Consider the following 27943-nt stretch of genomic DNA (forward strand, 5'->3'; position numbering starts at 1 on the left):
ACCCATCCAAAGTGCACACACACAGAGAGCAGTGAACACACACACACTGTGAACACACACCCAGAGCAGTGCGGCGCCAAGGGAGCAGTTGGGGTTCAGTGCCTTGCTCAAGGGCACCTAAGTCGTGGTATTGCCAGCCTGAGACTCAAACCCACAACCCTAGAGTTAGGAGTCAAACTCTCTAACCACTAGGCCACGACTTGTGTGAGTGTGTGTGTATGAGAAAATCTGAGCGTGTGTGTGTGTGTATGAGAGAGTCTAAGAGAGAGAAAGAGAGAGAGAGAGAAAGATAGTGTGTGTGTGTGTGAGTGTGTGAGAGTCTAAGAGAGAGAGAGAGAGTGTGTGTGTGTGTGTGTGTGTGTGTGTGTGTGTGTGTTTATGAGAGAGTCTGAGAGAGAGAGTCTGTGTGTGTGTGTGTGTTTGTGTTTTTCAATCAAAATGCTGGTAGCTTTCAGAAATTTGCAGAATGATTTATTTATTTATTATAATTTGGATACTACATTTACTATTTTTCCGGTTATTACAAAAAAAAAAAGAAAACTTAGAAAATAACGCAAAAATAAACAAGATATATAATTTTTGTTATTAAAAATAAGAAGAAAAAAATGCTAATTGCAAAGATGCAAATGAAATACAAAATACTTCATTAAGTAATCAAGTAGGTTTAAGTATTCAGGTACAAAATACTACAGAAATTGAATAATCAAATGTAAAATAAAACACTGCACAGTCTTCACTGTATAAATTAAATATAGATCCATTTTTTCCCTCTGATTCCTTGGCTCATGTGGAGTTAAATTCATACCAAAATGTATGCAATTTTAAATTAACCAAACACACACACACACACACACATATATATATATATAGCTGATTAGTCAAATAACATATGAACGAAGCCATTGTCTGCTCACACTGACCATATCGCATCAATTTATTAACGGCGCCATCTATTGGTCAAAAGCTATAAACCAGTAAATCATATTTCTAGTGGTTTTAAAATCATCTTTAATTGTCTTTATTGCCAGATTTAGTTCCTCATTTTGCCCCTTTTATGGTTGGCCCCTTAATTGCTGCTTGCATTGTTGTGTATATTTAGTGTTGTGTTGTGACTCGCTGTGTCTCTTGCAGTATCATGGGCCTCTACGCATCCGTGGTGCTGGTGATCGGGAAGTTCGTCCGCGAGTTCTTCAGCGGCATCTCGCACGCCATCATGTTCGAAGAGCTTCCATGCGTCGACCGCATCCTCAAACTCTGCACAGACATCTTCCTGGTGCGAGAAACCGGCGAGCTGGAGCTGGAGGAGGACCTGTACGCCAAACTCATCTTCCTTTACCGCTCGCCGGAGACCATGATCAAGTGGACGAGGGAGAAGACCAAATGAGCCTGCTGGGATTGACTAAAAACCCAACGATCCCAAAGAAGGATGCTGCTTCTCACAGGAAGGCTGTATTAAAGACTGCGAGGTTCAGCTGCCTACTACGAGACCTACAGGTGAAACCGCTGTACCAAAGCGTCCTGACCGAGAAGCGAGGCTTTAATGAGCTGTAGCGCCACCTGTCTGTCGGGAGATTCGTTAATCACGCACTGTGCAATATACTGTCCTGGAAGCTGTCCGTAAACTTGAACAGAGAAAGGAGACAGTGACTGAAGACTAGCCACTTTTTTTTATCTGAGAAAACTGGCCCCAGAAGTGCTTGGCTTCGTGAGACGACATAACATTGAAATACTGATCTCTCCTAGCTTGATTTTAAGGCTTGAACGGAGGACTGAAGGGTTCTCGGGAGGAGTATACGCTCATCAGGACTCGTCGGGGTGATTGTGGACCAATATCACTAGCATAACGCACATTCTGGAAACCAAATGTTGTCTTATTTGTCTGTCTACCTGTTGCACTTTTTAGTTTTTGTTTAAACATATATTTAAATGACTATTTTTTATGCATAATTCTGCAGAAACTCAGACGTCACTGTAAAAGGCATTTGAAATCACAGATTCTCTTTATTCAGTGATATTCTGAAACCAAGCAAATCAACAATTAACAGAAATTGTTTCCTTGCAATTTCAAAGCACACCTTCTCATTAAAAACAAAAAAACAAACTGCAACAAAAACTAAGGTTGTTTCACATGTTCAATTAAGGCAGATTATCAATTAAGGCTTCATTTTCTGACAAGGTTTCACATGAAAAAGTTAAGAATGAATGAAATAAGTTTAAACAATATTAAAGCTACAAACACAATGTACAGTAAATACCTTCCCTTTTTTTTTTTTTTTTTTTTTTTGGTAAGACAGGCACTGTTACTTAATTCAAGCATAGAGAATATTCCTATGATAGTGTATAACTTAAAATAATAAGGTGTATAGTATTCCAGCTCTGGTTTAAAATACTGTACATATAAAGACTCTGCTCCTGATTCTCCCACAGAAGCTGTTCGCCAGGTTTGGGTTTATGCAAGCTTGTATCATCCATGCAATAAAAAAAATAAAATAAAAGTCACTGCAACTTTAAGCTCACAATTTGGACTATTTATTTTTATATATGTTGCAGTGAAAAGAAAAATTCTGACTTTCATGGTTTTGTTGCAATTAACACACCCCCACAACACACACACACACACCACCACAAAATAAAAAAACACAATTCTGCATTTATATTGAAAAAAGTCAGAATCATGAAATAAATAAAAAAATGAAAAGTCATGATTACCAGAAACAAGCTTCTATATGGGTTTGCCTGAAAACTCTTTAGAATACAAATTTTCATTTTAACATTAAAGGATAAAGGCAAACCTAAATATGCATAATTAAAAGAGGATGACGTTGCATAAACATGCTGCTTTTCTTCTCGGGATGACTTTTCTCTCCTTAACAGTTCTGAAAGCATCTTAAAACCACAAACACCTCCAGTACAGGGACATAATGTTTGGGGATCATGCTTGCACCGTCACAGAGGAGCATCCGGCTGCAGATGTGGAGCATGTTTGGTAGACTCAAGCCGACTCATCCTCCTCTTCCTCCAGCGGTACAGCTCCAGCACTCACTCCTGAATCTCCACTAGCAGGTTTCTTCCCTCCTCCAGGCACTTTCAGACTGATGGCAAGCACTGCATACTGGAATAATAAAAACCAGCTTCTGTCAGCGGGTTATAACCCAGACAGCAAGGAGTTTTGGCCCAGAACCGGCCCACAACTGGCCCGCGTGAAATCCAGATCTGAGTCGAAACTGCTTGCTGTCTGGGAACATTTCCTACGAAGCCCGTATTTATAATACATTATAAGAGTATTCTTAAGGTATTATAATGAATGCATGGTGTTGTATCGTCTCACGAGTAATCATAACAACTGTTTTAATGCATTATAATATTTACTTATTTGTGGTTATAGCTTTTAAGATGATGATGATTATTTATAGCACACGATGAACACAATGCACCCCTCATTTACATACGTGTTAAGTCTCTGGGGTATATTTGTAGAAATAGCCGAAAATAAATGTATAGCTTTTTGTTTATTTTAATAGCAACATCTGGCAACATTGCATCGCCGGCATTATCAAAAAAGGCAGCGGCTATATACTCTAAGTGCAAATATCTATAGATTATATTTATACTATGTTAAAATAGCAGGATTTTTTGCTATTTATACTACTTGCTGCAAATAGTGGCAATTATCTGCACCTCAGTATTGTAGTACATTATAAAACAGTATGCAATAATAACTTGTGTAAATTTAATGGATGCCACCTTATTGGGACAGTAAAGCCCTCCCTACAACTACCCTTACCTTTTTTATTATTTACTTAATTTTCATTGAAATAAATGCTTTTCTGATGTGATTTGAAATTTGAAAAGGGATACATTTTTTCGCTAAAAGGCGGATTCGACCCCGAGTCGATCACGTCCTTTCCCTTTTCACCTTCTGCGCCACTGGAGCTGACTGCAAAGTATTGTCATTTGTAATGTTGACTATCCAAAAATAACACGTTTGGTTGGCAATATGTATTTTGCATGTATAATAAACAATTGATAAAATTATCCACCCCATAAGTAGGCTATATTATTTACAAACGTTGATGCCATAAATAGGATATGATTTAAAAATGAGCATCCCTCCAAAACATCTACATTTATGTCTCTTTTCAAGTGTTAGAGTATATAATTAGTTGTATTTATAGGGGTAATTAATTATAGAACCCCCCTGGACCTCACTAATCCCCCCTTCTGGTCAATGTATTCCTGCATCTGCTGAATTATTTTTATCCCCGGTGGGGATAAATTAATCCCCCCTCAAAGTGATCAGTGCTACTACACTAGTGGCGAGACGGATCACAAGTTGTTTGATTAAAGTCAGATGCTCTCTTTTAAAATTTTCTGAATTCTATTTTAAAATTTTCTGAATTCAAATGTTTCAAAACACCCCCCCCCCCCCCCCAGCCAAAAAAAAAAACACTTTGACCTGCTCTGCCTCTGATTGGCTAGTACTCGTTGCCGTCTGGGTCAGGTGGGAAAAAAACACTGCTGTCTCCTAAAAGGGAGGGACAGAGAACAGGCTAGAACTCCTACGTTTAAATAACATATAGAAAATATCTGCTTGATAACATATTATGGAGCTGGGAACAAGCCCAAATAAGCAACTACACTTAAGAAACAAGCCCCAAAAAACGCAACCCGCGACTACCAATATTTGTAAGCGACTTTACAGAAAAACAATCCCAAAGTCGCGTATAATAAGCGGACTTGGCAACACTGCTGAACCCTGGGATACTGTATCTCTCCCTCACGCGCTCGCACACACACACACACACACACACACCTCCGCCGCCACATGGTCTCCTCTGTGCAGATGCAGCAGAACTTGTGCTCGTTCTCTGAGCACAGAAGCAGGACACGGTCATGTGTGGTGATGCACCTGTGACTGAAGACACACTTAACACACGCCGGATAATTATCCATTTCTATATACATGTTCTTCTCCTTCTGAAGGGACACAGCAGCTTCTTCAAACCTGTAATTCATCTCGTATTAAACTGATACATTAGACATAATCGGAATAATCTGAAATCCTACTTCTGCTGTCTAACGACATGTTTTTAAAATATGGTCACGGTAAGCATGGAATTATGCTTTATTAATATACTACCAAATGTGCTACTTATATATGAGTGTGTGTGTGTGTGTATACTCACACTGCATATATATATGCAAAGTTTGTAGTCCTTTTCTGATTTATAATTATATGATGAGTATTGTAATTAATAACCCAATCTATTAGATTGCACATTTTTGTATACTTTTGAGCTAACTTGTTTATTACATTGATTTGAATAAAATAATCTTGTACCATATTGATCTAAAAATACAAAGAAAAGGAAAATGTACTCCGTTGTTTGTTAACGAAGTGCATTTAACTTTATATATTATGTCGGGGTTTCCTAAACTGGGTTTGGTGACTCTGCAGGGGGTCCATAAGCTGATAAAGCTAATAGTTAATCATTTTTATATATTTTTTTATTATTTTTTTTAGATCAATGATTAATCGCATCCAAAATAAGTTTTTGTTTACATAATATATGTTTGTGTACTGTGTATATTTATTATGTATCGAGGTATTTGTAACAAAACTTCAGAAGACATATGGAAATTCAAAACAAATTCAAAAGTTTTTACAAATATTTTCCCGCGATTTTCCTTGATTAAAACAAATATAGTTCATTTGTAATAACATGTAATTGTAAATTTATTTTTACCTTTTCCCTATATGTATGATTTTCTGTTGTTGTTTTTTTTTTTTTTACAATTTTTTAAAAAATTGTATTTGCTTATTTTTTCATTTTTATAAGGACTTATTTGAATTAATTTTAATTACTCATGCGTTTATTTTTTTATATTTACTCCCACATGTATTTATTTCGTTTATTTCCAAAAAATAGTTGTAAAAAATATAAAAAAAATGTATATATATATATATATATAAACAAATGAGAGAATAATTAATGTAAAAAAAAAACACAAAGGAAAACGTAATAAAAAAAAATCAGGGTTAAATTTTATTAAAAGTGAATATGTTTTTAATAGAGTCATTTATTTTCTTTATCTACATTAACTTTTTAATTTCTGTTCTGTTCTGTTTAATTTCAGGTTTGGTCCTCAATATTTAGTGAGCTTATTTTCTATAAAGGTATAAAGTATTTAATGCGGATTTTTAATGCAGTTCACATTAAGAGATCGCTTCAGTTGTGTTCAAACTCATTTTACTAACATGAATGAGAAAATAGTTCATGGAAGAATACTGTAAGTTTAGTTTTCTAATACATGTTTTTTTTTGTTGTTTACTTCACTGCTGATGTATTTAACACATGTACACTTCGGCAGTGTGAGCAGATCTGATTATAGATATATACACACACACACACACACACACACATGATATGCAAAAATATACAAAGAATTAAAAATACCAGTACATATTAAATGGTTGGCATTTCTTTAATAAACATTTGCCAAAGGAAAAAAAAAACATCTTCATACAAAAGACATTGTTGCTCATCTCCTCGAAATCAGTCTCTTTCAATGAATCAATGTCTGTAGACAAGAGCCGGCGAGAGAAACGGCTTTGATCGTTCACTCGCTCAGCTCAGAAGTGCTAGCAGTCCACCCTTGTGACAGAGCCCATCATTAACGAATCATTAGAAGAAAAAAAATGACTGACCAAAAAAAAAAAAAAAAAAAAAGGGAGAGAAAAAAGGAAAGGACTTCCGTTACTGGTCATGTACATGTGTGCAGATACAGCACATTCCTCCGTCACACCTTCACTAGTTTCCACCTACTTTATTCAGTAGTGCAAAACATCATTATAACACTAGTCCGAGACGCTCATAAAAACACTTACCCGGGCACGGCAAGTGCACACGCAAAGGTACAGTTTTAATTTAAAAGACAGCAGTAGAACCGATTACAAAACTCAATCGCAGGGGAAACACAAAAGATGTGTCCCTGCGAGCCGTTCCTCGAGTTCTGCTTCGTGCTGGTTAGAGGGCATCTGTTAGACGTCTGGGAGCCCGTCAGAAAGGAAGTCCTCTGCCCCGCAGCGCTGCTGTGTTCACATGGGGAACGTACCCGAGCTGGAGCGACTGTGAGGGGGAAGTCCAGGCCTGGCCCGGAGCGGGAACAGGAGGAGGCGGCCCGCTGGGATTGTACTCGAAGCGATGGTCCTGGTCTCCACTGAACACCATGCTGCTGTGGGCCAGAGGCGGGTGGCCCCCCATCATGTGGCCGAGGTAGCTGTCTGCGTATCCGAACGGAGGCGGCGGCCGGCTGAAGTCCGTCCCGTAGCCGGGTCCCTCCGGAGGTCTGGGAGCGTCTCCTGGTGCTCGCTCCGGCTGGGACTCAGGGGCCTGTCGGTAGTCCAGGTCTGCGCAGGGGGGCGGCTCTGGAGGTTCTGGGGGTCTCTGGTCCGGCGGGAGGATGGAGAGAGACTCTAGAGGTCTGGAGGACGAGCCGCTGACTTCAGACACTGCAGAAACACACACAGAAACAGCTGAAATCTCACACTTCCCTGCTGTAGAGCCGATGAGAAGCATCCGACTGATTTCACCCATTCACTCAAATGTTTTTGTGGTTTTGAATTAAAACGAGCCAACGCTACAATGAGACGTGTTGATGCTACAGCGATGTTAACAGAAGAAATGATCACAGATTTATAAGACAGCAGTAGATCGGATTACAGAAATCAAACACAATGCATTTTTGCTTTTGAAAAGTGGAATGAAAAAAGTTGGGAGATGAGAGAATAAATGTTTTGCACTTTAGTGTTGTGTTTTGAGAGCACCGTTTCATGTACACTGCTGGTTAAAAGTTAGGGATCAGTCAGATATTTAATGTTTGTTTTGCTCATCAAGGCTGCATTTATTTGACCAAAATTACAGGGGGAAAAAACTCATATCGTAATGTTTTCTGTGTGAATCTGTGTTAAAGTGTAATTTATTTCTGTGATGCTCCGCTGTATTTTCAGCATCATTCCTCCAGTCTTCAGTGTCACATGATCTTCAGAAATCATGAAAATATGATGATTCACTGCTCAAGAAACATTTCTGATTATTATCAATGTTGAACACAGGTGTGCTGCACAAAAACATTTTTTTAAAGATTTTTTTGAATAAAAAAAATACTAAAAATAATATATATATATATGCAGCACAAGTTTCTAGCACTGATAATAAACATGCATATTAGTATGATTACTGAAGGCAGTGGACTCTCGCTCTTATTGGCTAAAGGAGACGTGTGAATTGAAGAGATGACGCTGGTGGATCAAATGAAAATGACTACATGACCAATGCAGTGTGTCCAGATCACATTCATACTATATAAAACTTTTTAAATACATTATTAATCCATGTAATTTCTAATTCCAAAGTGATATCCCTACACGGATAATATGAGATTCCCGACACAGCCGAGATGTTCAGGATGACGTGACATTACCTGGAGACACAGGGCTGGGCTCAGGTGGAGCTGCAGGGTTTGAGACGCCCCCCTCGGCCCCCTCGAACCCCATGACCTCTCCCTTGAGGAGCTGAGCGAGGAGCATGGTGACAGCGGTCTGTGTGACCGAGGCCTCTCCGTCGCTCTGGACTGACTGCTGTGGGGCGGGGGGCGAAGGTGGCTTCGGCATGGGTGGGGTGCGGGGCGCTCCGGCCCCCGATGGAGGCGGCTGGGGGGGTTTGGACACTTTGGGGAGCGGAGGCGGCTCCGGGGGTCTCTCAGACTCCAGCGGTCCGGGGGGCAAGGCCTGCTTCAGCTGCTGAAGCGTCTCCGGGTTCATCTTGGACCCCCCCGGGCCGCTCTTAGACTGCAGGAGGTTCAGAAGCACAGCCAGCTGCTCGGGGGTCAGCTGTGAGGTGGGAGCTTTGGGGTCTAGAAGAAACAGACGAGTGAAGATTGAACGGTTTGATCAATACCAGCTCAACACTAACTACACTAGTGATGTCCTGTTCAAAAGCCGCTTCTCTTTAGTGAACGGAGCAGTTAGGTTACTCAGAAATCATGTTTGGACATGCAAAACACCAGTGCATACGATCCGAACACATTCACTTGCATGCTGAAGAGGTCATCACTTGGTGCTTTAATAATAGAATTGCCTATATGTGAAGTCATGGTGTAATTACTTGAATTAGTGAATTGCTTTTTTCATTTTTTACGTTTCTTTGAAACACAGAAAATAAGAATCAGACTTTTCATCACTACTTTAACAAATGCATTTCCTTTAAGATCAGTGGCAAAAGTCTTGTTGAGTTTCTTAACTTCCTCTATGTCTATATTCACGGCTTATTCAAAAGAAACTAAGACGACTAAACTTGGATTTTCCCATTGTCCCATTTTATGATCACACAGCTCTTGGTCATTACATAGAAACAAGCCGGCTGAGCCTTTTTAGATTATGCTTTAATTTGTGCACTGTCAGAACTTTAAACTCCCATCTGTGCATTTATGAGATTGTGCTTTAATGCTAATACGCCAGTTTAGTAAATCTGACTCCTAGTGTTTTCCAATCTGGTCACATTTTAATCGTGGTGTAGTGTATTCCAGCCTTTACTGACTGCTATGAGACGATGTGATCCTCCACCACGATGCTACGGTGCTGAGGCTTATTGTGAGGAGCAGCCGAGGTGTAATGAGGGTGTTCTGGGTAGTTTCTTTACTGACCCAAGACAGGAGAGTAACTGGTGTGTGTCTAGATGTGAGGGACATCAGTGTTAGTGCAGGTGTTTTTACCCAGCAGGGCTGCAGCGGCAGCAGCACTCGGACCCTTGTGTGCTCCGGCGGAGGAGAAACCCTGCGGGGTGTTACTGCGGCTGTCGTCCAGACCCAGCTCCTTCCGAGGGGCTTTAGGAGCACTCAGCTCCTCCGGCATCTGCTTCTGCCGCCGCCGCTTCTTACTCCACAGCTCATGACAGTCCTGCCACAGAGGAAGACTAGAGAGAGACAGAGACCGCATCAGGAGCAGAGGAGCAGAGCTCAAACACTGGCATCGGAGAACAAATAAAGCATGCATTAATTCTCCGAAACTATAGCTACAATTATTATTCAGAGCTGAGAGAAAAAGCACAATTTGAAAAATAAAATAAAAACACCTTATTTTTAGGTTTAGTTTATTACGGTTTTAAAGGGTTTCATTTACTTTAAAAAAAAATTATAATAACATTAATTGCGACTCTCTATCTCACAGTTCACTTTTTCCAGCAACTCCGGGTTTCTCAAATTCCAACTTTTTCCTCTCTGCAGAGAAAATATATTTTTTTAAAGGTTTGCAAAGGGCAGAAAAAATTCCCAAAATCCCTGGGATATTCCCCCAAATCCTGAAAAGTTTCCAAAAATCCTGGAAGTTTTCCACCTTTTTGCAACCCAATTTTTTTGTAGTTAATTGCAACGCTCTCTCTTTTTATATGGCAGCTGCAGGTTTATATCTCACAATTCAGACTTTGTTTGCTCAGAATTTTTTATTTATATATTGCTATTTTGTTTCCTCCCGCCATGGAATAAAAAATAAAAAAAGTTACAAATAGCGGAAGCACACCAATTAAAAGCATAGCTGCTTAAAAAAAAAAAAATCTGGTAAATTATAAACAAATAGGGTAAAAGCAAGAACAGCAGGATGTCATACTCTGGGGGGGGCATCTTGGTGGGGTCCACGTCTTTGAGGAAGTCACTTCTGAGAGCTTGTTCTGCAGTGCAGCGTTTGCTCGGGTCCAACGCAAGCATGTGGTCAAACAGATCCAGGGCCATCAGAGGAATACTGAAACATTCATGTGATAAAGATATCGCCGCTGAAGATAGCACTCACACCCGTCTTTACAGCAGCTCACACGTCTAAAGCTGCCTTCAAACCAAGTCAGAACAATCATCTTCCCACCAAAAAAAGTTTACAATTACAGCAGAACTCTAGGGTAATTCTAAAATCTGGTAAAAGATTAGGGTTTGAAATATTCGCAGGTTTTATGAAGGTAAATCAAAGAGATTTAATCACTTTAAGACCAAATTTACGGAATGAAGGAATACTCAATTTAGCATCTAAATGCAAATGTATCAGCAAGAATTTAAAGTTTGTAAAAGCAACAGATTGACATCACTTCTTACAGTGTTTCTGTCTCGTCTTCCAGAGCAAATGTCTAAAGATTCTTGAAATTAAAGCACATTTACTTGAGAAGCAAAATGACAAAACAGGGAGAGAAAATGATCAAAATGAAGCGAGTCTGGATAAAACGAAGTTCGAAGTTTTCATTCCCTACTCCTGTTTTAAGCATAAATTCACTTCATTTTGTATCAGTTTCTCAGAAAACAATACTCCATGTTTAATTTGCATCTAGAAGTAAATGTATCATAATTTAAACACGTTTTGATTTTGGAACCGGAAAACAAAACGCAGACAGACAGATATCAGTGTTTCATCTAACGCCACGATTCAAGACTTTCTGATTCTGGCTGTAATTTTGGAAGGGTGAGTTAAGACACTATGTTCATTTAACCCTTTGTAGTCATGAGCTAGAACGCCCTTAAAACAGACCAGACTGGTTTGATTCATTTCTGATTACTCACAAAGCGAACTCCTCCCTTAACCTCCGCCGGTACTGTTTCTTTGGTTTGATGGTGTTGAAGTAGGGCAGCTTGATCACGTCAGGCCACACAGCGGGGCACGGGCTGCCACAGATACGGCTGGATCGGACACACACACACAGGTCAGCTGAATCTCAGACTGTGAACGGGAACATCCCGTCTGGATCCAGCTCCTCTTACCTGATGAGCTCCAGCTGAGCCAGCTCCTGGTTGGCCTGAAAGATGGGCTTCTTTGTGAAAAGCTCTCCCAGAATGCACCTGTGTGACAGGCAGGGTTTAGACAGGTGGAGTCTGGAGGGACGTGTGTATTAACAGCTCGGTTTCCTCACTCACCCACAGCTCCACATGTCTATGGCTGGCGTGTACCGCTCTTCTCCCAGCAGCAGCTCGGGCGGACGATACCACAGAGTGATCACTTTATTAGTGTACGGCCGGCTGGGGAACACACACACACACACGGAACAGTCAGAGTCTGCTCGGTTCACTCGAATCATAACGGCTTGCTGAATCACATGGAGAGACGTACCTCTCTTCAGAGTTATACAGACGAGCCAATCCGAAATCTGCCAGCTTGATCTGACCCCTGCAGGACACAGGACAGCACACACTCAGACATCAATCAGATATTAGATCTGCTGTAATGTGAAAGTCTAGTCCACAATGATTTGATCTAATGGTGGTCAGTCCTCTATTTAACCAACCGAGCTGTGCTCATGAGAACGTAACACTTTTCACCACTAGCTTCAGATTCTAAAGGGTTAAAAAACCTTAGACCACTTTAATAAAAGAACCCAGTTGACTTTGCACCCATTTCTGGCTTTGAAAGTGGACTCCGATCTCATAATTCACAGAGCAGGGGTAGAAAACCAACTCCTGAATGGACAATTTCTTACCCATCTAAAGTTTCCATCTCAATCAAATGCAAGCGGAAACAGCACACTGGTATTAAAACACCATCTTTATGGGAACGTGTCGCCCTCGCATTGGGCGAGAAAGCTCTATTGTTTTATTTTTTTTTTTAAGAAAAAGAGCTGTTAAAACCACATTTGGAAGCGACTCAGATCAGAATTTGGTGCACACATTTTTTCGCATTCGATCTGTGTCAGATGTAAGCAAAATGCTTATCTGGGTGAGATACAACGTTGGTGAGAACAACACGAAATCTGACTGTGAAAGTTAATACGTTCCTTATTCTGTCATCCTAATAAAACTAGAGTAAGCAGCTTATCTGCCTCGGTCATAATGTTCATTCACATTCAAGCCAATATTCTTCATTCCAGACTCAAATATGAAAGGCTGTTAATCTGGTGTGCACTGACTTGTTGTTGAGCAGGATGTTGGAGCACTTGATGTCTCTGTGCAGGAAGTTCTTCTTGTGGCAGTAGTCCAGTCCCTCCAGCAGCTGCCTCATGAAAGACTTGATGTGGCTCTCGTTGAAGTGCACCAGACCTGACTCCAGCAGACCCATCAGATCGTGGTCCATGTACTCAAACACCAGGTAAAACGCCCCTGAGAGCAGAAAACAGTTATCACACAACCAGGAGACACTCTGAGCCAAAGGATGGGTCAGTCCCAAGCAATACCTTTGTCGTTCTTGAAGTCTAAGGCGTCCTCCTTGTCAGTGACGATCTCCTTCATGTTGATGATGCTCTTGTGGTTGAGCTGCCGCAGGATCTTGATCTCTCTGATGGCTGTGATGGGAAAGCCCTCCTTCTCGTTGTCCAAACGGACCTTCTTGAGGGCCACCAACTCGGCTGAATACACAAAAGCAGAAAGATAGATGAGCTACATTAAGTGACTAATGGTCTGAGAATGCATTAGCATTTAAATTAAAGCACTTGAGCACGGACTTCAATATTACCGTTAAGGTATATATAGACGTTTGAGAATATCTCACCGGTGTCTTTGTCCTTGGCTTTGTACACCTGTCCATAAGTGCCTTCTCCAGTGATCCCAATGATCTCAAACTTGTCCACGCACCGCTTTCCCCAATCGATCTCCGTCTCCTTGATCTCTCCAAAGCGTGGGCCACATATTCTGCAGACAGACGCAGGTGAGGTTTAACGCTGCTAACCTGAGTAGATGTCTCGGGAGGAGTGTTTGACTACATACTTGGGTCTCTTCCGTGGGGTGGGCGTCTTTTTGTCATCAGGCGGGCTGTGGGGCGAACCAGGGGCGATGCCCAGGAGCTCTGGAGGAAGAGGGAGGTCTGCCAGGAGCTGACGGGCTTTCCTTTCGGGTTTCTTCTTCCCTGAGGTTGCTAAAGACTCCTTCAAGACACTGTCATAGGAGAAAAAAAATGGAGGCTTTCAGTGGATACATTAAAAACAAAGCACAATCCAACAAAGTGTGGATCCAAGGCGTTACATGATGTATGCACTGCAAAAAAAGGTAACCTAATATCCTCCACAGTATTTTTGTCTTGTTTTGCGGCACAAACATCAAAATACATTTACCTGAGATGGAAAATGAACACATGAAGACTTGTTTTCTGAGAAATTGTACAAAACCAAGTGAGTTTGCCAATCTGCCAATGAGGAATGAAAACATGTTTTCCTTTGAATGAAGTTAGTTTTTTGAGCTCACTGGCAAATATTTGTTCTTTTAATCATACTCACATTTTGATAAATTCCTCATAATTTAATCTCTCAATTTAAGTCTTTAGACATTAACGCTGGACAGTGTTTTTTGCAAACAATTCAGAATATAGAGTAGACGTTTTTTCATATTCTAGCTAAGCTTTAAGTAATGGAGATCTGCTGGAAGTTGTATTTTCAAACTAATTTTCAGCTCTCTATACATTAGCAATTACAGATTATACTGATGTACTGTGTTCCCTTCAATTTGGACATTGTACTTTCTTCACTTGGTCTTAAATGGGTCTTTAAAAATTGAAACCTGCAAAAACCTTGGGGAACTTAGAAAGCAATGAAGTGAAATACTCAAGATGCTCTGTTTTCAGAGATCAGTGTTGGAGACGCACCTGTCGCTTCCGTCCAGATGATCCAGATGGTCGTCTGTCAGAGGAAGAGAGGCTACAGCTGGAGCAGATGCTTTCTCTCGCTCCTTGTCTTTCAGCTGCACGGTCTGTCCTCCCTTCTTCTTCTCCTCCTCCTTCAGCTTGGCTTCTCTGCTGGACTGAGAGGCGTCTGAGCTCCTCTTGGCGGGTCGCTCCTCAGGAGACTGCGGCGGATTGGACACCGGGGTTCTGGGGCCCTTCTCGGCCCCCGGCGGAGGCGGTGATGGGGGTCTGGTCTTCTTGGTGTGGTTGGTGACAGGGCTGGGCTGAGGAGCGCTGGAGGAGGACGAGGAGCCCTTGGTTGGGGTGGAGGTGTTGCTGGAGTTTTTAACGCGGGCGGCTTCGGCAGCCTTGGCTCTCTTCTGCTTGCTGAGCTCGGCGGCCAGGCTGCTCTTCAGGGTCAGGGAGCTGGGGGACAGACTGGACGGCCGACTCTGGGACCGTGAGTGTCTGTGACGGCTGTGCGAGCGAGAGTGACGCGACGACTGGTATGGGCTCCTGCTGCGTGACTTTCCCGTCCGCCTGAAAGCAACAGCACAATGAATTAATGATGATCTGCATTACCTTTTTTCCATGGAAGACGAAATTAGAAATTCTATGAGACCTTCTTGCCTTATCTTTTGCATACAAAGAAAATAGAGACTATCAAACTCCAAAAATGTCAAAAGCACCATAAAAAGCCACAAGAAGGCAGTTAATGACATATTCAAACTATACTACTAGAAGCCTTCTGAAGTCATGCGATAGCTTTGTGTCAGTCATTTCTGAGCAAACACAGAGGAACGATATCATTGGAATAACTTTCGTTAAGATTTCTTCGCATCTGATGAATGAAAACCATTAACTTTAGAGTCGCACGATTGTGGAGAAACTGAGGATCACGATTAAATAATAAATAAATAAAAATAGAGGATGATTCTGAATAGACGACTAAACAAAATAACATTTAATTTACTTAATTTCTGCAGTCTATTTAAAAACATCCAATTAATTTGAATGATCTTTTCTTTTTTCCCAGTTGAATGAATAATTCAATGACTCACTTGTTTCATTACTGGATAAATCAGTGTTATTGAATGATGAGTGAATGATTCAATGAGTCACTAATAAAGGCTTTGCTTGTTTCTTTACAGGATTAATCAGGGAGTGCTTCTCAATTATTATTTGTGCATCCTCATTTCCTTTCCTTGCTTCCTTTCTTCACGTCTTAGCTCCACTCCTTCAGGATTCAAGAGAAGTAAGGAAAACACCAGAGGAAGGGAGTTGAATCAAATGAAATGAGAAATCCTTGAGTGATATATCCTTTATAATCTCTAGTAAACGATTCAATGTGAACTCATAAAAGGCTTCGCTTGTTTCATTACTGGATGAATCAACGTTTTTTAATTTACTTTTAAAAAAGGTGATTTACTCCATTTTGATCACTACAATGGACATCAGTGTTTATATCCGAACTATAACATTTATATAACTATAACGTTTATGCCAGTACTTCTGTCATAGTTTAAATGTTTGCTGTGATTGTACTTATCAATGGTTTAATCAATGTAGGGAAATCACTGTCATTTAGGAATAAGATCTCGTGGGTGTTTGAATCGAGATCACAATCTTTTAACGATTCCTCACGTAGCTTTAATTGGCTACCAATCAGAATCTACCAGACTTTAACACTTAAGGCAGCAAACAATATTAATGCAGTGCACATTTATGCATCACGTTCACATATGTACAAATTCAAACTTAATGAGGTTTGAATATGTGAAATCTATTTTTGACAGAAATCATTCCCTCCACTGATCTATCTTGAATAGTGAAATTAAAAGTCACACACACACACCCACAGAAGCCCCTTTCACACTGCCATTCCAGCAAATACACGGGTAAAGTGTTCCGGCAATTGTTCCCGGGTCGCTAGATTTTGCACTTTCACACTGCCAGTTATTACCCGGGATATGTGCGTGCTTTCACACACAACCCATGAAGATCCCGTAACGACACGTGACATCAGAGCGTGACGTGTAATGTACGAGTCGAAAAGTTAGGCACGTTATACTTTCACTGAAGCAAGCTAACAATCTCGGCATCAGCGCGGAAAATGAGGCACTAACTGATCTCCGCTTCATTACAGTTTGCACATATTTTTTTGTCACAAATGTTGATCTTCCTTCAAAACAGCCGGTAAAAGAGTCGTGCGATAACGCGCGTCATCACTTCAACACCGCATTAGATCTGGCTTTTGTTCACACACCGCTTGTCCCGGGTTGAACCCGGCAATGTTACTAGGTCCCCGACCCGGGTTCAATGCCGGAATCAACCCCAGGACGTGTTTGCTTTCACACAGAAGGCAACCCGGCAATGTTCCGGCAATATGCCGGGTCCGACGTGCAGTGTGAAAGGGGCTAGAGAGAGGCTACCAAAATATCAAGAATCCCCGCAAATTGTCAAGCCCTGTGCATCAAGCAAACGACTCACTGTGTCTAAACTGCCATTGCTCATTTCTATAAAGCTGTGTTGGCGGATATTGAGAAATTTCTTTGAGAATGACTGATATCTGGATGTCGTTTTGAAAACCCTTTCGGTCACGCTTTGGTCTGTTCCCCTTCTCTTTTAGTCAACGAGTCTTACTGACTAATTTTATGAATCAAATTTTACTATATTTGGAGCTTGAAAGCCTGTGATTACTGTAAGTTCACAGTGCAGAAAAATAGCATTTTGAGTCTTCCAGCAGAAAGTCATACACTACAATTTAACATGTCTGAAGTCAGTCCGATGTTTTAATTGAGTTTTATTAAGCAAGGATGCATTAAACTGATTATAAGTGACAAAAGAAATGTATAAAGGTTTACATTACATTTAGTCATTTAGCAGACTCTTATCCAAAGCGACTTACAAATGAGGACAATGGAAGCAATAAAAAAAAAAAACAAGAGCAATAATATACAAGAACTATAACAAGTCTCAGTTAGCTTAAATGCAGTACACGTAGCAAGGGCTATAATAGATAAGAAAACAGATAGAACAAAAAAAGAATAGATCAAGCTAGTGTTAGAGGTCTTTTTTTTATTAGAATAGTGAGTGTTAAAGTTAGAGGGTCAAATAAAGATGGAAGAGATGTGTTTTAAGCCGATTCTTGAAGATGGCTAAGGACTCAGCTGCTTGAATAGAGTTGGGCAGGTCATTCCACCAGGAGGGAACATTTAATTTAAAAGTCCGTAAAAGTGACTTTGTGCTTCTTTGGGATGGCACGATCAAGCGACGTTCACTTGCAGAAAGCAAGCTTCTAGAGGGCACATAAGTCTGAAGTAATGTATTTAGGTAAATGGGTGCAGAGCCAGTGGTAGTTTTGTAGGCAAACATCAATGCCTTGAATTTTATGCAAGCAGCTATTGGTAGCCAGTGAAAATTGATAAACAGAGGTGTGACGTGTATTCTTTTCGGCTCATTAAAAGGACATTCGGCTCTTGCTGCCGCGTTCTGAATTGATTTTAAAGGTTTGATAGAACTTGCTGAAAGATCTGCCAAGAGAGCATTGCAATAGTCCAGCCTGGACAGAACAAGAGCTTGAACAAGGAGTTGTGCAGCATGTTCCCAAAGAAAGGCCCTGATCTTCTTGATGTTGAATAAAGCAAATCTGCAGGAATGGACAGTTTTAGCAATGTGGTCTGAGAAAGTCAGCTGATCATCAATCATAACTCCAAGGCTTGTAGCTGTTTTTGAAGGAGTTATGGTTGATGTGCCGAACTTGATGGTGAAATTGTGATGAAACGATGGGTTTACTGGAATCACAAGCAGTTCTGTCTTGGCAAGGTTGAGTTGAAGGTGATGGTCCTTCATCCAGTAAGAAATGTCTGTTAGACAAGCTGAGATGTGAGCAGCTACCATCGGATCATCAGGATGGAATGAGAGGTAGAGTTGAGTGTCATCAGCATAGCAGTGATAGGAAAGCCATGTTTCTGAATGACAGAACCTAATGATGCCATGTAGACAGAGATGAGAAGTGGTCCAAGAACTGAGCCCTGAGGCACCCCAGTAGTAAGATGTTGTGACTTGGACACTTCTCCTCTCCAAGATACTTTAAAGGACCCATCTGATACGAGCCCCGGCCACACGCTCACCATCTGCAAACAACACGAGCGCGGTCTTGCTCTCTCTCCCCCACGCATATTAATCAATTGACACGATGGTGTCAATGTTTAAATCATATAAAATGAGAATGTAAGGGTGCTCACACCATTTTTATTTGTAAGAAAAAATTTGATTAGATTTCATATTGCAATATAGATCGCAGAAAAATAAAACATTGCAATGTCATTTTTTCCTAATATCGTGCAGCCCTACTTCAAACTAAGTTTTTTTTTTTATATTCAAAGAATATCGGTTTCTATGTAAATATTCCACAGCACAACTGTTTTTAACATTGATAATCATAAATGTTTCTTGAGCAGTAAATCAGCATATTATTCTGATTTCTGAAGATCATGTGACACTGAAGACTGGAGGAATGATGCTGAAAATACAGCGGAGCATCACAGAAATAAACTACAGTTTAACAGATTCATATAGAAATCAGCTGTTTGAAATTAGAATATTTAATAAATTTTACTGCATATTTGATCAAATAAATAAAACTCTGAATGGTAGTATATAGGACTAGACGGTTATGACAAAACATAAGTCAATTAATCTTTCTAAATTATAACTATTACTAGAGGTCGACCGATGTTTCTGTTTTGCCAATTAATCAGCACCGATAGTTGATTGCTGGAACAATCGGTTATTGGCAAAAAATCCATGCCGACAGTTTTCCGGCTTGCGTCCGTTGCTGGAGAGACAGTGTGAGAGCGGCTTCTAGTGGCTGAAATCACTGACAGCATGTGCTGTTTGTTCAGACACATGATGCTGAACACTGAACACAGCGAGAAACTTCAGACCCAGATTTAAATGCAGCTGACAGAAAATTCTGCCGCGTCTCAGAGCGCCATTCACATAGTTTTCCATTAAATTGCATAATATTCCCCCGAATCATTGTTAATATACATAATGAATTGTATATTGAGCATTTTCATCTAAACGTTTGTCTTTTCTGTGGCTCTAATAAAGTCTGTATGCTTCATTTATAGAGCTATAATATAGATCGCTCTCTGTTTGCTCCGTTTTTTAAACACTGAACTTCAAACTTATATTTGCCTCATTGTTTATTCTTGAAGTCAACTTGTGTCTGTTTGGTGAATAAATAAACTGTTTTAGACCGCTGCTGGAGTTTAACGCGACGCGTCCGGAGTGTGTGTGATACTGGTGAATTCTCCTAGACTCAGCTGCTCTTTTATATTGATTAGATAATCATTAAGTGTTCAAGGATAGAAGCAGTTGAAGTGTGGGAGTATACATTGTGCTGGTATAATTGTAGGGCCCTATGTTTTCCGCGATGCAGAAAACGCGGATGGAATTGTGGAATACATCCATAAAAACTGAAATCACAGTTTAACGCGTGACACTCACAGTGATTTCAGCGTCTGCCGTCTCACTAAATGAGGACGAAAACACATGAAGAACATCTCCAAAACTGCTCTGAGTGTCACTTCATGAACATCTGACTGTTTGATTTGAACAAAAGCATCATATCACATGCACAGAATATTAAGGATATTCACGGCAACTTGTCAAAAAAAAGTCCGGTTTTTAAGTCTATTTTTCAGTAGAATGTACATAGCCTACTACTAAAATGAAACAAACATCATTTTTAAGAAATAATCCCACAACATTTTTTCAATGTTTTAATTTTAATAGTAAATCCCCTTAGTTTGCCAAAAAAAAAAAAGTTTGCTTAATTTTCAGTAATTAAAAGACAAATAAAAGTAATGTTGCATGCCTTGATTTGATAATAAAAATGTAAATACACTAGTGTTGCACGGTGCACCGATACTTCAAAAGTATCGCGTTTCTCGGAAATTAAAAACGTCAGGATTCCTAAATTTATTAGTATCGATACTTCAAAGAATGACTGCGTTCCAGATTTGTGAGACGTATTTCATGTTGGTATGTGCAACGCATGCTTCCAGTGCCTCCCTATGGACATCTGTGTTTTTTCTCTTCATACATGCAGCAAAAAAGCACTAGAGCGAGATGGCTGCATTAGTGGCTTTACTAAACTGATTTGGCTTTACTAAAATGTGTGCATAATCACATTAAATAGTTTAAATAAGTTGTTCAGATGAATAAAGCATGAGGTTTTCTTGCATAATTAACATTTTAATTGTTTGGTCAGACAGTTTATATAACATTCACATTAATCGGGGATTAAACGTGGAGTTACGTTCTGTATGCCAAATATGAAAACGAGCGTATCTGCATTAATGCTTGGCTCACTGACCCTGTATACTCATTTATTTCATTCACGAACAAGATGTATCAGTTCGTTCAACTCGTTCACGAATGAGAAGTTCTCTCAATCTCGTTCAGTGAAGGGCGTATGGGTTCACAACATTCAACAAATCACATGCTCCGTCACATCTTGAGTAACTCTTTGACAGGATGAAACAGTTCACAGAGCTGTTCACGAGCTGCGCATTCGCTGCTAATAGCGCCGTGCTCGCGCGCTGCTGTGGAGGGAGGAACTTCAGTGAACAAGTCTAGTACCAAAGTATCTTCCGTGATGTCCCCGATGCGCGGGTCAGGGTGGGTAAATTTTTTTTACTTTATCTGCGAGCTGGGGCGGGCCAAATAATTTAATAAAAGCGGGACCCGCGGGATGGAAAAAAACCCGACCCACACATCACTTTGCTGCATGTGCGAGCACAAGTGAAACTGTGGCCGCTGGTCCAAGACTGGTAGAAAAAGATGACGCTCACTAAAGATGACGCTCATTAAAGCTCACTGGCTGAGTTTTCTCCTCTGAAAGAAAAGGTTGCACAACTGACAGAATAAGTTACAATATCTGAGATATTGCTGTTAAATTTTATTAGCTTTTATTTTTACTTGAATGCCATTCCTTAAATTGATATTATTTATCTTTTGACATTTAATTTTCTGAGTTCAGAAACATTGTTTAATATAATCGCTGTTCATATTTTTATTCAAAGTTCAGAATCAAGATAAATGTATTACTCTTATGTTTCTTATGATAACTGAGATAATGCTGCTAAATTTATTCTTTCTTTACCTTGAATGTCATTGCTCTATTTTATTTTTTATATTTTGATATTTCATATTTTGTTCAAATGTTTAATATATCTGCTGTTCATATGTTCATTTATTAGTGCGTTATATGATTAAAATGTTGTCCCGGTTTTAAAATAAAGCACATCAATGATATTTGAGAGTGTATTTCCCCTTTTCAGGAAAAGTATCGAAATAGCAATTCTTGACTAGGTATCGGTATCGAAACAATAATTTTGGTAACGTGACAACACTAAAATACACAGAATTTTTGAGGGGAAAAAAATCATTAGGCTTCTTTAAGAGAAAAAAAATTATGTTGCTTTATGCGTTCAAATAATTAGACATGCTAAAACAGAATTTGTTAACAAAATAAGACATTTCATAGGGTTCCTAATGTAATTTTTTTTTTATTTTTTACTTTTATTAAATAAATGTGAAAATAGTATAAGTTTAATGATTTTAATTAAGAAGACTTGCTTTAATGATTAATAAACTTTAATTTAACTATTATAAAGGAGTGGAAAAAAAGTAAAATGGAAAAAACAGAATCCAGAAAAATTTTATAACGGAATTTGGAAATAAATAAAATGGAATTTAGGAAAAAAATTAAACCGATTTCATAGGACCCTATTAGAATGTGGTAATGTCAACATTTACTATTACTGTTACTATTATTATTACTTTTATTACTAATACTACTAATAGTATGGTTCAGTACTAGGGCTGGGATAAAATATTATTTTTTAAACGATAAACCTAGCGATTCTTTTTCCGATGCATCGATTAATCTAACGATTAATTTTTCCAGACCGATTCGATTTCGATTATCTCCCCATTAATTGACTACTAACAATTTATACATGTTGATTTAAATATCTGAATGAAAAAAACATGAATTCCTTAACATTGTAATATAGGTTTATTGCTCTTAAAATTACAAAATAAAAGACTAAGAATGCATTACTTTGCATTTGTATAGAGATAGCATTCAATAAAACCTTGAAACCTTGAAAACACATACCTTACTGAAACAAGCTTACTGAACACAGAGGGCCTAGCTTACTGAAAAAAAGTTATTTTTTCAGATGAAAATAAAAACAACTTGATATCTAGCATTCAGTAAAAAAGTTCACCCAAAATACTTAGAGCAATTGAAAGAATACAGTAACCAATGTAAACTTTAGGGCTTTAAGCTAATACAGAGTGCTTTTCCAAAAAATAAAAATTAACAGTGGGAGCCAGCAGCCTGTCATGGAAAAAAAAAAATCTCCGAAAGCTCTACGTGAAACTTTGGCGTTCCCTTTTTCTATCGTGTCTAATGATTTTGGTTAATATGCAGGAGAGAGAGAGAGAGCGCGCAAGACCGCGCTCGTGTAGTTTGAGTGCGCGAGCGCGCGTGAAACTTTGGTGTTTCGCCCTTTTTCTATCGTGTTTAATGATTTTGGTTAATATGCAGGAGAGAGAGAGAGAGAGAGAGCGCGCAAGACCGCGCTCGTGTAGTTTGAGTGCGCGAGCGCGCGTGAAACTTTGGTGTTTCGCCCTTTTTCTATCGTGTTTAATGATTTTGATTGATATGCACGAGGGAGAGAGAGAGCAAGAAGCGCTCGTGTTGTTTGAAGACTGAGTGGGAGCGCACAGCCGGGGCTCTCTCTCGTACGCGCCCTGTCAGGCACAGCAGTCATTCTATTCTACATCACTCACCAATCAAATAAGGCTTTGACAGCCGCCAAAAAAAAAAAGATCAATGCAGAAAAACTCCTGGATTGGTTATATAACGTTGGACAGAATGTTGATCCGGCCATCGCGTATATTCAGCGCACATAAGGTAAACATTTTGCAAACTTTTTTAGAGAAATAAAAACAGGTCGACGAATCGATGCGCATATTTTGCGTCTACGTATTTTTTGCGTCGACGTCATCGATGACCTCGACACGTTGTCCCAGCCCTATTCAGTACTGTTTTTTTTTGTAATTAAAACACTATTTTCGTTTTTGTTCAGTATCCATTTAAAAACTATCGGTTAATTAATCGGTATCGGCCAGTGTAGTCCAACCTAGCTATCGGTATCGGCAAAATCCAATATCGGTCGACCTCTAATGATTACTACAATTTACTTTTGAATGATGTTTATACTTTCTTTGAAGCAACTGTATGCCATATTTTTAGATAAAAATACACAAACTAAAAACACTAACTGAAAAACTTGTATTGCTTTTCTATAGTATTAAGCCTCTAATGTCAATTATACACTGGATAGGTTTCTTCTTTAATTAAAAAAGTAAACATATAAATGGTATTATAATTTAACTGAAATTGAAACAATGGTAAAACCTTTAAGATAACGTAGAAAGAAAAACACATCTTAAGCACGCAGAAAAACATAAGTGGACTTTAAGCGATTACTTGCCACTTTGAACGATTATGCAATTGTAACATCCGTAATTATAAAATCACAATTAGAAACTAAATTAATTGTGCAGCCCTAGTAGTGTAAGTGTTTGATCATCATAAACCTCAAACAGAAATATAATTCTTGGCTTGACTATTTGTTCAGCGAAGAATAAAAGACACCTGCACTGCTACAATCATCAGCTTCCCTCCAACATCTCTCAAGATAAAAAACAGACATTTAACTTTAGTCCAAGACAGTATTCAAATACAGATCAGATAAACTTTGGTTTCCTGTACTTATAAAACTACTTACCAAGGCTTTTACCTTGTTACAATGCAAACTGCATTTAAGTGATCTGAGAGTCCTTAATCAATAAATGGAAAGATAAATGCTGAAACTAACTTATATTGTTCCCAAACGAGCATTTGAAAAGGAATAGCAAATATGTGGCCTTCATCATAAACAAAACAGCAGTTTAATGCGCAAACACCTTTAGAACTTACTATTAACAAAAGCAAGTGGAAATAATCCACAGTTTATGATCACTGTCTCTGCTATTTGCTTGTGCAATCATCTGACAGCAAAGCGGATGGAGCCACATAATGACTGAATCAGCCAATGAAAATGCAGGTAATTTGCTTCTCAAACTGAGATTACACTTATCTGGTTTATAATTACAACCATCATTATGCGTATTAAAACAACTGACGAAGCCCTTTATGAAACTGACTCACAGTTCTGAACACACGAGGAGGAAAGAGACGCTCATGTTGTAAAGTCCAGGCTTCAGCTTGACTTCTGTTATAAAGCCTGCGATTCACGTGATCTCCACCAACATGTGTGTGCCTCGCTCTTCACACAGTGTGGAAAGAGTCAACAGTGGGTGCAAAGACTACAAAGGTCAAACGAATCGAATCAAAAGGTCTCCTACACTTTTGTGCTGATTAGAACTAAAATAGTAAACAAATAAAGGTTGTACGGTCTTCAAAAATGCCAGTGATGTCTACAGCAGTCAGAAAATAACAGCACGGTCTGACATTTCCATTGATTGTAAAGTTTTGTCATTTTAAATTTGATTGATTTGGATTAAAAAAAAAAAAAGTGTATAAATTTTAATATGAAAGAACTGTGGCATTCTGTACAGAATGTGAGAATGGAGTTACACCTTTGGTAGGTCTGGGTTATTAAAAAAAAACCTGTGCAAATTATACAAAAATAAAAATAAATAAATATACAAAATTTTATACACTTCTGAAAATGAATTTGCATCTGACAGAGAAAAGCAACAAACACAAGCTGTTATAAAAGTACAATAATATCCTTTTCATAGTTTCAGCCAATTAATACAGCAATGTAACTATAGTTTCTACCAAAATACCATTTGTATTACAATTTGTTAAGTAGATTTGTTTCTTTTTAATGTTTTGATTAAAGTAGTGGGAGAAATTATGATTACCATGGTATGGATTTGTAATATAAACCATTATACAAAGAGAGATAGAAAAAAATACAAACGCAACTCATAAAATAGAAGTCACTTAGACAATAAATATAATCTGCATTACAGTAATCAATAGTAAGATTAGTTTACATTGATTAGCTGAAAAATCATTCAAAATAATATTTATTGAAACAACTAAGTTTTTTTTAATTGCTCATACAGTCCACTAAACATCAAGCATGCTTTATATGCATCATTTATGCTAATGTTAAATTAAAGTAAATAACTTTTAATCCTATCAGTTAGATACTCGATTCACTCCAACTCGTCGATTCTCGACTCGTTTCGATGATTGAAAGAGTCGGTTCTTTGTTCAAATTCGATATATATGGGTCAAACCCTCGATTCATTTCAACTCATCGATTCTCGTCAACTGAATTAACCGCTCGGGTTGATTCTTTCACAGAATTTATGTGAACCGACTCAAATCGAATCGAGTCACATGTTGTACTACTCCAAATATTATCATCAATTATACACCATTTACAAATCAAGTATAGTCGCTAACTAACATCCAGTTAGCATCTCTCTCCGTACACAAGACCCCTCGGCGAGGGCTTTAGACGCCCGTGTCTCACCTGTTGTCGGGACTGGGGCTCCGGGAGCGCCGGCGCTGGTACGGGCTGCCGGTGACCTCGCCCTGCTCGTAGGGACTCGGGGACCGGCGCCAGCGGGGGCTGGACGGGGAGCGCTTCCTCTTGCTGCTCGAGTACGAGCTCGGAGACTTCGACACGGTATAGGCGCCGTGCAGCTCTGAATCGCGCCCGTAGTAGGTCGAGCTCGGTGACGGCCTCCTGGGGCTCCTCCTGGAGATGAACGGGAAGTTTGTGTTAGGAGACTCCTGGTATCCGTAGGAGTAGGGCGCCCCGTAGGGACTCTCCGCTGCTCGGAGGCTCGGGCTGCTCCTCCAGTAGGACCGGAGCTCCTCCCGGTCGTCCCGGTAAGCCTGCGGAGGCTCTCTATAGGCAGAAGGAGGGTCCTTCTCGGATTTGGACTTGCTTTTGTGTCTCTTCGACTCCTTTTTGTCGGCTTGGGTCGCGGACGAAGGCTTCCTGCCGTTGCTGTCGTGATTCCTCACGCCGCTGCGGGACTTGAGCACGGGGCTGGACCGGTTCCTCGTCGTCTCCTCCTCCGCCGCCCCGCCGGTCCCGCCCCTCCTCCGTGAGTCCCGGAGCTCGGCTCCGCTCAGCCGGTCCACGGACAGCGTGTCGGTTCTGGGCGACGGGCTCCCGGAGAAGCGCTCAGACTGTGAGCTTACATCGTCGTACTCCACTAAAGTCCGAACATCCCCGTCGTAAAGCGCCTCGTGCTGTGGCCACAACTGCTGCTGCTTCTCCCGGTGTTTGTGCTTCTTTCTCCGGGAGGACGAGGACGAAGATCGCCGCTTCTCCCGGTGTCTCTCTCGGCGGCTCTTGCTCCGTCTCTCCCTCTGATTAACGCTACTCTGCGGCGGCGGGCTTCTCCCCCGGCCCTCGCGGGACACGAGCTCCGTGTTCGGCATTTAATATCGCACTTTTATCGCTCGCGCTTCAGTCCCCGGCGAACAAAGCCAAACATTGAAAGCCTCTTCAAGCCCTCTTCTAGCACAGTTAATCGTCTGTGTGTTCACACAGCGACCGATCCCGACCGGATCACACCGAATACACCGCATCTAACCATCCCAGCGCACATAGATCGGGAAAAAATCCTTAAAAAGCGTCGGAGAAGTCAATAAAATCCTCGAATTGTGATCCAGCTCCACGCATCTGATGAAGAGCTTGTGTTAGCAGCTGTGCTAATCTAGTAGATCCGCCTCACAACCGCCTTTAAATCCGCCTCCATGGCTCGGATAGCGCTGTCCTCCCGGTGACGAGGTAAAAACGGCGAGGTGAGCTTTCCAAAGGCAAGATCCCATCGAAAACGTTAGTTAAATCCAAACATACTTGTGCGGGTCTGAAACTTCTCGCCCTCTCACACCGACTCACTAACAAGGAAGTAGAGCGCATGGCAGCTCAGCGCGGAGTTCAGCTCGGCAGATTCCACACTCCACAGAAAATCCGAAATTCCGTTTAGTCCACAGAGGGGGATTTACGTGTCACTTTATATCTAAAAATAATCTGAATTAAAATACTAACATGTTTATGGGGCTAAATTAAAACTGTAATCATTCTAAGTACAAAAACAAAAGTAGCGAATCGTGTGCACTCCTGCCGCCAATAGGCCTTTGCTCCGAGGCCTTCAATCAGAGTAGATTTGCTCGAGTTGTGGCACTTACTAACT

At 40.1% G+C, this 27943-nt stretch overlaps 2 protein-coding genes across 5 annotated transcripts in view; one reads left to right on the top strand and one right to left on the bottom strand.

Annotated features, from left to right (window-relative positions):
* The window catches only part of LOC132124045 (piezo-type mechanosensitive ion channel component 2), a 141585-nt gene extending 139484 nt beyond the window's left edge, over positions 1 to 2101 (top strand). For all 4 annotated transcript variants that reach the window (XM_059534798.1, XM_059534800.1, XM_059534799.1 and 1 more), the window contains one exon: positions 1132 to 2101. In XM_059534798.1, the coding sequence (XP_059390781.1) occupies positions 1132 to 1384 (253 nt within the window). In that variant the 3' untranslated portion in view covers positions 1385 to 2101. The remainder of the gene's footprint in view (positions 1 to 1131) is intronic.
* A 4955-nt stretch (positions 2102 to 7056) lies between these two features.
* cdk13 (cyclin dependent kinase 13) lies at positions 7057 to 27872 on the bottom strand. Its single transcript, XM_059535105.1, has 14 exons — positions 26263 to 27872; positions 14597 to 15154; positions 13726 to 13893; positions 13511 to 13650; positions 13197 to 13367; positions 12933 to 13122; positions 12140 to 12196; positions 11947 to 12048; positions 11794 to 11871; positions 11596 to 11712; positions 10664 to 10795; positions 9775 to 9974; positions 8485 to 8916; positions 7057 to 7513 (listed from the first exon to the last, which is right to left on the bottom strand). The coding sequence occupies exons 1-14, from the start codon at positions 27183 to 27185 to the stop codon at positions 7062 to 7064; spliced, it is 3720 nt and encodes a 1239-aa protein (XP_059391088.1). The 5' UTR covers positions 27186 to 27872; the 3' UTR covers positions 7057 to 7061.
* Positions 27873 to 27943: the final 71 nt, after the last annotated feature.

Source organism: Carassius carassius, chromosome 42 (genome assembly GCF_963082965.1).
Source record: "Carassius carassius chromosome 42, fCarCar2.1, whole genome shotgun sequence".
Classification (NCBI taxonomy): domain Eukaryota; kingdom Metazoa; phylum Chordata; class Actinopteri; order Cypriniformes; family Cyprinidae; genus Carassius; species Carassius carassius.